The sequence below is a fragment of the Hyalella azteca genome, unplaced genomic scaffold, assembly GCF_000764305.2.
Source record: "Hyalella azteca isolate HAZT.00-mixed unplaced genomic scaffold, Hazt_2.0.2 contig10305, whole genome shotgun sequence".
Lineage (NCBI taxonomy): Eukaryota > Metazoa > Arthropoda > Malacostraca > Amphipoda > Hyalellidae > Hyalella > Hyalella azteca.
In genome coordinates, this window is record NW_025940350.1 from 254,311 (window position 1) to 266,612 (window position 12,302).

General features: G+C 36.1%; 1 protein-coding gene across 1 annotated transcript in view; it reads left to right on the forward strand.

The window, feature by feature from the left end:
• Positions 1 to 12,302, forward strand: part of LOC108673878 (transient receptor potential-gamma protein) — a 72,486-nt gene that overhangs the window by 40,848 nt on the left and 19,336 nt on the right. The window contains exons 3-6 of the mRNA XM_047882369.1: positions 3,042 to 3,171; positions 4,657 to 4,764; positions 6,798 to 6,860; positions 9,121 to 9,263. Coding sequence (XP_047738325.1) covers positions 3,042 to 3,171; positions 4,657 to 4,764; positions 6,798 to 6,860; positions 9,121 to 9,263 — 444 coding nt within the window. The remainder of the gene's footprint in view (positions 1 to 3,041; positions 3,172 to 4,656; positions 4,765 to 6,797; positions 6,861 to 9,120; positions 9,264 to 12,302) is intronic.

Here is a 12,302-nt window from a genome sequence, read left to right on the forward strand (position 1 = left end):
CCGTTTAATTGCGCTGCTCTCCATAAAATTTTTCTTCGTTGTCGAGTGCCTCCTGGTTTATTAATTTATTTGTACGAATCGTCATACTTAGCGCTTCAATGGACTGAAAACCTAGTGTCTTTTAGCAAATCGTAAGTCACATTTTGATCCTAAAAATCTATGAAATTAAATCACAATAACGGCTCTGGAGAAGTTTTTTGAGAGACAATTTGTAGGCAGTTAAAAATTCAACACTACTCTTTTGCTTGTAAACAAACTTTGGCTATAGAACGAGGGCATTCAGAATGAAGCTAGGGAATTCGAGGCGACTGAACCTTCCACTCCTAAATAATGAACGAGTTACTTTGTGAGTAGCAGCAACTTTATCCATTCTTGAATTATTCTTGCGAAAGTTTCAGAAGATATATTCGATTTCGGAAGAAATTTTTTCATGAAGAATTGATCAGAATGGCTATCTGAGCTTCATGTGAGACTCTTCAACTTATGGTTTGACACCAAGCGTTTCATATAACACACGTTTTCCCATCATTGCTCTTTATTTTATTGCAGTGACAATTAATTTTGTTGGGGCGTCAATATAATGGCGTGTCATCGCTAAGTGACGCTGGAAGATGGGTCTAAGATGTCATCTCATGTCGTTTATGAACTAAGAACCACTTTTCAAACGAAAACTAAGAAAAATTCTTAAAGCATGAATCTCCTAAAAAATAAATAAATATTTAAATCTGAAGTAAAGCCCGCTTATTGGAACTAAACAATTTTGGATTAAGTTCTCTTCCATTTTAAAGTGTAAATAGACTTTTTTGATGAAAACGAGATCATGCTGAATATGTGTAATTTAAAATATGTGGAAAGTTGTCTGCATTAAGTTTGGCGAAGTTTGTACGAATGCTGCCGTTTCATCTCTATCTCTAATCCTGAAAATCCTGCACGGAATAATTTGTGACGTTTTGATCCTGGTTTAAATGAAAGTTCTGAAAATTTCTCGGTTGTGTCAAAAAACTGAGCTGCAATTCTTTCAGAAGCAATAGCGAAGATAAAACTTATTTCTTTTAAATAAATTTGGTCTTGCCACTTCTTCCAAAAAATTCTTTTCTACTCAAAAGAAATGTCTCTTGTCCAAACTCATCAAAACGGAGATTTTCATAGGATTTTGTTTTATGAAATTTGCGTAAAAGTTAAAAATGTCATTGGTCTCATTGAATGTCAAATGTCAAGGCCTCATTGAATCTGTATTATTTATAAATAAGACATAAAGTGAAGTCATGCCTATCAACTTGAAGGTCAAACTAAGAAGAGGGTGCAGAAGTTGGAAATAACTGACTTGATTAAAGTTATTTCCTTCAATTAATATATGCCGATCACCAAATTCTTCAAATGATACTTCATTGGTTATTCTAATCAGTAAACTCAACACCCAAATTTCATCAGAAAACATCTAAAAAATACTTTTAAAACGCTCGTGTAAAGTAAAGCAATTTAATAACCGTAACTTGCGCGGAAAAGTTTGTGGGAAAATTGTAGACTTTGTTCCATGGAATGAGCTCGGTAATTTATTGTATTTCTATACGAAACTTTGACCAGGAAACACCTTCGTTCTCCTAGTATGTAATTGCACCATAACTCAGAACTGAGGATGTATTTTGTTCAGTGAAGCAACGAGCCTGCCGTGATTTTTGACTTGGAGTGTACCTCGCCTATGTATATTTTTTCGAAGTAAAAGTTCCCTGGAGAAAATTTAGAACATCCTGCGGACGCTTGAATTTCTTCTAGAATTCATAATAATTGTATCGTGAAAGATCATCATACACGATTTTTAATGATTGATCTTACTTACACAAATGACTGCATGGAATTGTTGTTATCGAGTTGCATTGCCGTCGATAAACCATGTATGATTACACGATTAATTAAGTTGCGAATTTACAACAACAGTTTTGGCAATCAATAGCAATACAATATTGAAATAAACTGAATCTTTAAAGTAAAACGAGATTTTCCATTTGTTTTGTATTTTTATATGTTATGAAAGAATACATTTTTCCTAAATGTGCACATCAGTTTCCCGCTTCTCCACTCATAAGAAAAAAATCTCCAAATTTCCTCGAGATGAACAGAAACATTTTTTTTTTTGCCGTCGGCAAAACGTCGGCGAAAGTCTTTAACGTTACGCCATATGCGCACTGCTGCCCTAATATTCCGCCCTCTTTATATTTTTCCGGTACAATGACTCTGACTGTGGCATGCATTGGCAGAACAAAGCTTTTTTTTTGCATATTTTGATCTGCAATGCGTGTAGCCTTTTGTTCTTTCGTTTATTGCTTGGGTCTCTTTGATTGGCGTTTCTGGTATCAAGTTCACTTTTTGTACTGTATATGTACTAATAAAAATGCGGAACTTATCATTGAATAAAAATGGTAATTTTAAAAAATTTTACTCAAAGAAAGTTGAACCAATAACAGCTTTCACAGATCACCAATTAATTTTGTTCGATTGAATTCCACCTAATTTACTTTGAAGACACCGGTAATTTCCCACTTAAAATCTGAGCAAAACAGATGAAGCGATCAATAATCTCTAATTTACTGGCAATGTTGATTTTTTTTCTCCACTTGGCATGAAGAGAAGCAATCAGAGTCTCATGGCTTGAAGATGAGGCACGGCCTTTGATTCGGTAATTTGTTTCAGCATCGAGCGCCCTAGACCGGAGACGACTGGGAATCAACAACGACTGGAAAACGTCTTAGCTTTCTACGTCAATTCCATGCGAGCACGTGGCGTATAAAAGTATACGAGCACTCAGAGTGAAAAAAATTGCGAGCCTTTGGCGTATAGTTCAATAAGAACATGTGTCGAATAGTCCTATACGAATGCCATCCGCGTAAAATGCTAATTAATGCTATACGAGCACGTGTATATTATAGTAAACGAGTAGTTAATGTTTAATAGCTAATTGTTCCTGAAATAAGTTTACAATTAAACTATTAACAAAGAGTGTATTATGGAACAAAATTGATGGTTTGACTGCAATATTTTGCCAGGATGTTGGTGCACTCACAAGAGACGGGCTGTATCAATATCAACTGCGTGGACCCACTGGGCCGGTCGGCGCTACTCATGGCCATTGACAACGAAAACCTCGAGATGGTCGAACTGCTCATTGAACACAAGGTGAATAATTCGAGATAATCATATAGAAACGTACAATTGTTAATGTAATTGAATAATTGTAACTAAGAAACCAATATATATGCATGTATTTAAATCATAGTTTTAGTGGTGATTAAGAGACGTTGGCCTGTGGCTGATTCTTAGCGTAGCGGCTTAGTTGCGGGTTTTGAACCCCCAACTCGCAGCCACAATCTTGGCGATCGCAGTCTATCGGCCACCACAAGCTGGTGATGAAAATAGCAAAGAGATGAAATTGCTACGATAATTAGTTGGATTCCAATTATAATCTCGGCGTCATGTGTCAGGTAAATAGGTTGGAAACAGAGACATTATGATGAGTGAAATATATATCGCTTGCGATATATATTTCGCTTGCGATATATATATGTATACAATAAAATTAACTTTCGATGAAGTGACTAAATCTTCAATGAATTTGAGTTACGACGGTGATAAAAAACTTGACTTTGGTCATAATCGATACCCAAACCTCTGAGATAACTTACGGCATTTCCTTTGCTTGGCATATTAAAAAAATTTTCCTGTTCCAATATGCATGCACTTCAACATAAGAGTTCATTCGCATCATTATTCATTATCAACTGTTAAATTAATTAAAATTTCAATCACACTTTGTAGGTAATTTATATAAAATCTCTTCGTCCTTCCAATATCGGCTCTTTTTCGCGCATGCGTCGTATGCAAAAACCAAGGAAATTTTTAAATTTCTGCCACGATGAAGGCGACGAACATTCGGAGAAATTGCCTCCTGGCCGTCGGGATATTTACGGCGTGCAGATCGCGCCATGATTCACAGTCCACTAGGCTTGTACTTACGACGTATTTCTTTGCATTTTCTTGTGATTTGAGTGCCTTGAGAGTAGGAAATTTACGACCGGGCCGAACAAACTAGGTCTCTTGCCGCTTTCCAGACCATGACATGGCTATTCCCACAAAAAATACGTTATCAGTAATATTTCTTATCAGTATTATTTCGGTATAGTCTTAGTTTCCCAAATTTTCTTTAACACTGAGAGTTCTTGTTGAACGAAATTGCGTTTTATGAATTATCGTGGATTCAGAGATGAATCAACAGCACCGCTGAACTTAAATTGTTTTATTACTTAATCGAAGAAATGCTGCCGTATGGTAATGAGCACCTCGAAATCTCCCATTACCTTATCCCCTTTACAAATTTTTTCATTTTTATACTTTTTGGTTAATTGTAAGCAAATTCATGTTTCGAAGTAGCATGAGCCTCAGCGCCATTTTTTTTGGAGAAATTCAATGCAAATTAATTGCCGTCCGAATGATCTGGAAATATTTATTTCTTTTTTTTTGCAACAAAAATTTACGCATTTTTCAAAAATCTTGCTTTTGGTCAATGGTTGTCACCAAAACCCACGCATTTAAGATCGAGACATCAGGTATCTAAATTGAAGTAATTATTCATAGAAGTAGGTATAATTATATTTCGGTGTTCAGGTGGAGACAAAAGATGCTTTGCTCCACGCCATCAACGAGGAGTATGTGGAGGCCGTGGAGGTGCTTCTGGAGCAAGAGGAGCAAGTCCACAAGCCTGGAGAGCCCCACGTATGTATAAAATATTGTTTAGGGAAAGTTGGTGAAATATCGATTGCAAGATTTGATCATCACAGACACGAAAGCGAGCTAAGAAAAACGTGGTAATAAAATGAAATGAAGTCAGAAATTTGGAAGCAATCTTTCTTTCTACTCTTGACTAAAAACCGAGTAAGAGGCAACAAATTATTCTTTTAATACGACTATAGTCATTTGTCAATTAGTCATTATTATTTCTTCTGTTAGTATTACTTCCATTATTATTGTTTTTATTAATTATTATGAATTTCGTTTATTTTCCATTTAATCATCAATCTAAGATAGTGTTTGAAATATGTATTACAGCCAAGGCGACCCATCACCTACCATTCCGTGAAGAGCTCTATAGTGATGTAAGGCAGGGAGTGATGTTACATACTGACTAAAGTTCGAACATTCGATGGAGATAATGTTTCTGAAGTTGGGGATAACAGCTAAAGAATGAGTTGCTGGAACTTTATTGAAGCTTTCATGGCAGCGTCATTCCTTGCCAGTGGAGCTTGATAGATTCATCTTACTGCAAATATTAGGGCGTATACTGTTAATAAAGTTGATGAGCTTTTAATGTGGGAATTTCATTCTTAATCAGATTCCAACTTTCTGTTGATTTTGTATTTTTATGATCATGAATAAACTTTAGTAATACTAATGAGTAGCAGTAAATTGAATACTATTAACTTTTATGAATGAATTTTAATACTTGCATTGGTGGATTTATTTACAATATAGTTAAAAGTAACTTCTAATTCCTTTCGCGAATCAAATTTTCCTTTTTCGACGAACGTCATCCACGGTGAGTGGCATGTGCATCTTAAGGCAGAGGCTCCCTTGCCATGAAATTGTTATACCATTAGTGTCTGTTAGTGCATGCAACTTCTCGTTGAAAAATTAATATTATGCGCGAACGTGTTTTCTAATAAGATCATAGCCGCTCTCAAAACAACCTGGAATCAGCTATAAAAAGTCGATGCGAGTTGCAACTAATTAGCTTTTGATATACTCGTTATTATATGATAAACTATCTCCCATTCGATACAATTATTTTGTTTTTTTTTTTACTATTCAATTGACATTTTTTTGACAAAGCAATAAATTGCCTGGACGCTAAACGAATGTAAATTTTGTGCATGGTGAGCAAATATAGCGGCCGTTTATTTCTATTGCCTGGCGTGCTGAAAGACTTTCGGCTTTGAATTCAGCAATTTTCCAGATTTAAAAGTAAATGAAGTGCCGTGTCAGAGAGTCACTTATGCCCAGTCACGCACACAGCGTAATTTTTTCTCAGCAACTACTCCGAAGAAGTTGAAGAATGGCAATGTACAATACCTAAACTGAATGTTTTTATACAGAAACGTTATTATATTTTTTCTCGGTACGTTTCGGTGCTTCGCTTGTAGAATTCATCCAAACCCCTAAGTATTTTGAGAACTATCTTCAAATTTCAAGTTTCCACTTTGAGTTGATTGTACATTGGAGGAAGTAAGATGATCAAAATGGCTAACATCCGCCTCTATGGCAGTCGAAAAGACCCTCGAGATAATTGTTGAGGTATTAACTGCTAGGAAATGATATCGGGCAACATTAGAGGGCCAACTTAATTGACAAGAAGGCGATTTTTCTCTCTCACTTAACCCCTTGTTCATCAAACTCGCGGATAAATGAAATGCCGGTGATAAATTATCTCGTATTCCTTAAGTTAAGTCTTTGCTCCAATTGCCCAGCATGTGATATGATTTTCAGTAATATTTTACTTATTCAGTTTTTAATGTCTATATTCAATATTTCTATTTCCCTGCTTTATGTGTTAACAAAGCGATCGATAATTTCTAATGGATTCGATGCTCATGATGATCATTGCCTGCTGGATCTTTAAATTTCTCTTAAGATCTTTACTTCAAACTTACTCTACACTAATAACTAACCGGCACACCCGTTGTTTTGCCTGCTATGAACAACGCATGTTATTTTTTTCCCCCTCTGATGTTTTGTGTTTCGGTCTTGTGCAGAAATATCCTAATAGGTGTAATGAATGTGTTCTTGAGCCTCGACCGCCATTGCCACCTGACCAGGTGAGATCACATAGCAGGCAACTTATTAGCTTGTTCGTCCTGCGTGTCTCTTCTGCTTATTTCCTAAATTTTGTTTCCCATTAAACGAGAAATCCCAGAATTGTTTATATTTATTACATTCTTTATACGGTCACAATTTTTTATTGAGCATGTTTGTTTTTTTATTATTCCGTGGGCTTTATTACATTTTTTCTTTCATTGAGATATCGACAATTGCTAGAGTCTAATGATGGATGCGCGAGCTTGTAAACCAGATAAGTAATCTGGTGTATAATCTTGGATATAATTAAGTAAGTCTTTGTTCAAAAATGACGCACTTTTATGCGCGTGTGGGTGGACCTGACCCAATTTGGAAAACTACCAAAAATTGTGATTGTGTAACGTGCTACATGGAAGATAATTTCTAGTTGCACAATATTAATTTTCTCACTAGAAATAATCAGAAACCTTACAAAGCTTAAATTTTTCACCTCATTTGGGGTAAATTTGCATTCAATATTTTTGGCATTCTTAGGGTAACTTCACTATTAATTATGTGTGACATAACATTAAAATGTTCAATATTGTAGACTATAATGTATACTAATACTTTCAACTATTAGGTGCATGTGCAAATGTTGAAGTCGCAATTTCTCTGTTGGTACATTGACTAGGCGAATAATTACTGAACAATATCACAATGTGCTGCCATAATTGTCAGGGAAACATATTTTTTGTTGTAAGGACCTAAAGAAATATCATGGGTCTGAGCCAGCGTTTTAGGTGTGAGAACAAACATGATGCAACGCCGAGGTGACAGCCGCGGGTAACACTCCACCAACTAACAGCAGTGCTGTTAGTCGGTGCAAACAAGGCCTCAATTAATGTGATTAATGAGAAGACGAGACTAGCCTTGTGAGAGCGATTGATGTAACGAGCTTATCAATGTGAAAGAGAATGATATTGTTAGCTTATCATCACGATGAAGAGGGATGAGATAAACTCTGTAAGCATTTACGCTTCTATGTAACGAGAGAAGTTGATGGTCCACTTAGAAATTATATCATCCTTTCTTCTGCAAAGCAAGACATTTTTAGTCAGTATTTAGCGAAGTTTTCTAAGTGAGAGTTTCAGGGAATTTTATATCTTTATCATTGATATTGCTCAATTAAATAGCTGATTTTTCTCGAACAAAAAACAAATGTAAAAGCTGACTCAAAGTAAGCCATATCGTTCTAGCAGTTTAATCATAAAATTCATGTTTAAAATATGTCTTGATCAAACAAACTTGAAATTTCCTGCATGCGAAACGTCCGCAGAAATGTTGAATATGAACCTATGTAAAATCCTCGATGTCAGCTCGCTGCCAACTTTTTCAACTACGATGAAAAAATGCAAGATCTAACTTCCCAAGCTATTCTTCATATTCAAATATGCTCTGGCAACCGTGAAATTCACTTTGACAATAAAAATCGAAGATAAGAAAGACGAGAAGAGAGACACTTCCCAAAAAAGCCGCAAGAGACCAGATTTCTGAAGTTGGCGGATGTCTCTTCATTCTATTTTACTAATCTTTAATTATTTTACGGGGCAAAAGATTTTAATAATTAAAAGGATTTCATTGGCAATTTCGCGTTGATGCCACCGGGTACAGGGTTTATGAGGTGCTTATGAAATTCAACTAAGTGAAGTCCTAATAATTTAATTTGCTGCTCGTTTCAAATGCATTTTCGAACCTGGATTCACATATGCATGTCATATAACTACTCTCAGCCTATTGACATTGATTAATTTATTTTCCTTTTAAACATTACTCCCAAAAAATTATTTGACAACCACCACAAACTAATCAATTTTAAGACTTAAAAGTTCCAATACTCAGCCATGAATTTCTTATACAGGCATATCATAATATCAACATAAAATTAATATTTAAAAATGGGACGCATGACACCTGGACGGTTCCTTCTGAGGCCATTCCATAAAGAATAGTTAGGGATTCGTAACTTTATCAGCTAATCACTGACGGTTTTTTCAAGCTAAACACACCAATCACAGCCGAGAAATCGGCCGGTACGTGTATACTAAGGTCCCGACTTGTATACTTAGGTCTCAACGAGTGTACTTAGGTCGCGACGTGTATACTTAGGTCGCGACATGTACTTGATCCGACGTTTGTACTTATAGTTAGACCGCTATGTGCACTTGAACCGTTTCGTGCTCCTAGGCCACTAAGTGTACCTGAGCAAATTTTGATAGTACGTCTCTGGTTGTGTTGCAGAGTTGGGAAGCGATCCCTCCAGAGACCGCGACCTTCACCAGAGACATCACTCCTCTCATCCTGGCTGCTCACAGAGACAACTACGAGATCATCAAAATCCTGCTCGATCGTGGGGCTACTCTGCCCATGCCACACGACCTACGGTCAGGGAATTATTCGTCATTATTCAATATTTTGATACCGAACTTCTAAATATTTCATTGACGCTCTCCTGGTGGATCTTCAATATTTCAAAAAACATCTTCAATATTTTCAGAGCACCTATATACTCATTGTATATTTAATGCATGTTCAATATTTTATTAACGCTTTCTCATTGTACAAGCGGTTGTCAAAAACATTCCTTCAATGCTTTTTAATTCTACGGGGAGCATTTTTCAAACTTCAATTTCAATGCTTAAAGATTGCAAAATGTTTGCATTAAACATCCTAATTACAGTAACAGTAATAATACAAATTATATATTATGTATGTATACAATTGTATTGTACAATTATAAAGTACTTAATATGTATGTATACAATAATAATACAAATACATGACATAAGAAAAATTATAATTTGTCTAATGTCATGCGCAACGTGCGAGTTGAGCATGTCTGGCAGGTTCTAAAACTGTGCATTTTCATTGTGGGCGATTTCATTCTATATAACACGATCAAGTTATTGCTCTTGGCATCATAAATCAATTTCTGATACATATGTTGCTAGACACATTGCTTACCAAAACTGTAATCAAAAAGGACGGTTCTAGGCGGATACCATCAACGAGCTAGAATCTACTTATACAAGTTTCATCTTCAAAACGTTCTTAGTTTTTTATTTATTAACAAATTAAAAGGTTTACTTAATTCTGAAACACCCTGTATAATCTTATGCTGGAAAATTGTCGCGGCTAAGTAACAAAATAATTAAACTTAATTTATGCATTAAATTTTTGCACCAAAAGCGGTTCAATTGTTCTTTGGGGAACAAGGCAACATTGTCAGTGTAGCGTCCGTTTTCAGGCGATATTCTCTGGTCATATTGGGAGTCTCTCGAAGCTCTCGGCAAATGCTGACTCAGCTCTTTGGGCGAAACTGACCGTGTTGCTAACCTTCTTTACTATGTCGGTTAGTTGAATAAACGTGTGAAAGCTTTATATCTAACATCAGCTCGATGGTTCTTTAGAATTTGTCAGTATTGATAAACTCGTTCGGGCGCAAACTAAATTCAATTTATTTTGACTTGGAAACAAATACTTGTCCAAAAAATATTAGCACATGCACAATTCACTCGTTTAATTCACGAGTGAATTGTGTATTCACATTCACAATTCACTCGTTTAATTAAAAGCAGTTGTTTCGAGAATGCCTAGAGAATCCATTTGTCAACGTCGAAAACTTTGAAATTCGATTAAATTTTGGTGTGTCTGTTTACTGTGCACATGAGTAGGCATTTGGTTTTGCAATGTATAATCTTTTCTACGGAAGTTATTAGAACTTTTGTCTATTCACTTTACTCCGCTCCAAATGTCGACCGTTGTAAAAAATTTGGCTGTAAATCGCTTTATGTCATACATTGCATTGTACATCCCTTGATCAATAATTACTCAAACAATCAATTAGCTCCGTACACCTCCAGTTGCGGTTCATTCTGAGTTTCCATTATTAACAAATGCAATGAATGTCAATATCTAGAATAGATATTAGAATATTCTATGCACAGTTTTTGTAGAAGACGTAACCTATTCGTTATAGTTTAAATGTATTATTATCCTCCGTTTGTCGGTATTTAATATTGAATATAGGAATAGGATATTCAGTTTCCACGATCTTGCTCAAAAAATGAACCTAGTTCTATCAAATGCATCTAAAATTACGGTCTCATAATATCATGAACATTCCATCCTATTCTCTCCGTGCATGCCATGCACGAAGAATGTGCATGTCATGCATGAATGATTTTTACGACACGCATTGCTAATGGGAATAGCAGGCTAATTTACTGGTAAGCCATACAAGAAGCACAGGAAGCATATAGTTCCTCTTGTCGATATACCCGAAGACGGCATCAAAGTTCAGCGTCACTAAAGTCAAACACAGCAACATTGAAACTTTCAACTTGCATTATTTTGAATTATTCTACAGACAAATTCAAATGCTAATGAACGTTGAACAAGGAAACTTGTTTTGACCAGCCTCATCCTCCGAGGGCGGATGTTTGGATGCTTTAAATCAGTCGTTGCGAGAAGAAGGGGTCATTGAGCTCTTAAAATTTGGATGAGGTCCAACTTTGTTGAAAACCACGGGGGCTCGACCAGATGCCATAGAAATTCTCACAAACTAAAGGAAATGAGCGCTTAACTCGAACATGCCTTGTTCTTCGATGGCTTCAGAAGCTGTTTCCTGGCAAAACAGACGCTTCTCTTTTTTCCGACTTAGAAAACTCAAGAATAACAAAGAAATCTATTTGCCGATGATCCGTGGCATCCAATCAGCCCATACCGACTCATCCGGCTCAGATAGACGAAAGCAAAGTGATGAACCATTTTTCTCCTACTACGTAAAGTAATTTTCTGGATTCTGAGAAATTCGTCACTATCTCTCGCCATATTTTTTTCCGTTTAATATTGTAATTTCTGCCCAAAGTTTATCGATTAATTAATCCGTTATCCCTGACCTTATAGAGTTGAACGTGATACAAAGTCTTTATTTTAAGGCAATTCTGTGTTTTCGCCGCGGGCTCAACCCAAAAACGGTGAGTAAATTCAAACGTCATTACGAATTCCTTCAATGTTAACTCTTCTTCTCACCAGAATAACAAAAAGACTACATTTCTTCGCGCCAATGCAATCATGTCTCTCCCTAATCACGTTAAAGGCTTTCCGTGAACATTACTTTGCCCTAAGCCATTGACCCCTGGAGTGAGAATCGCTACCGTCGTGTGCGCAAACTACAATATGTGTTATCCTTCTGCTGCGAATTTTCCACTTTTTTAGTGACAGTGCTTAGGTAATGTCATGTGCTAAGAATTTGGGCTACTGACTCATCCTAGAACAGGCACAGGAACACAATGTTTTTAATTATGTTACCGTGTGTTTTAGAACTGATACAGGAACGCAATTTTTAATAATGTTACCGTGTGTTTTAGAACAGATACAGGAACACAATGTTTAATAATGTTACCGTGTGTTTTAGAACA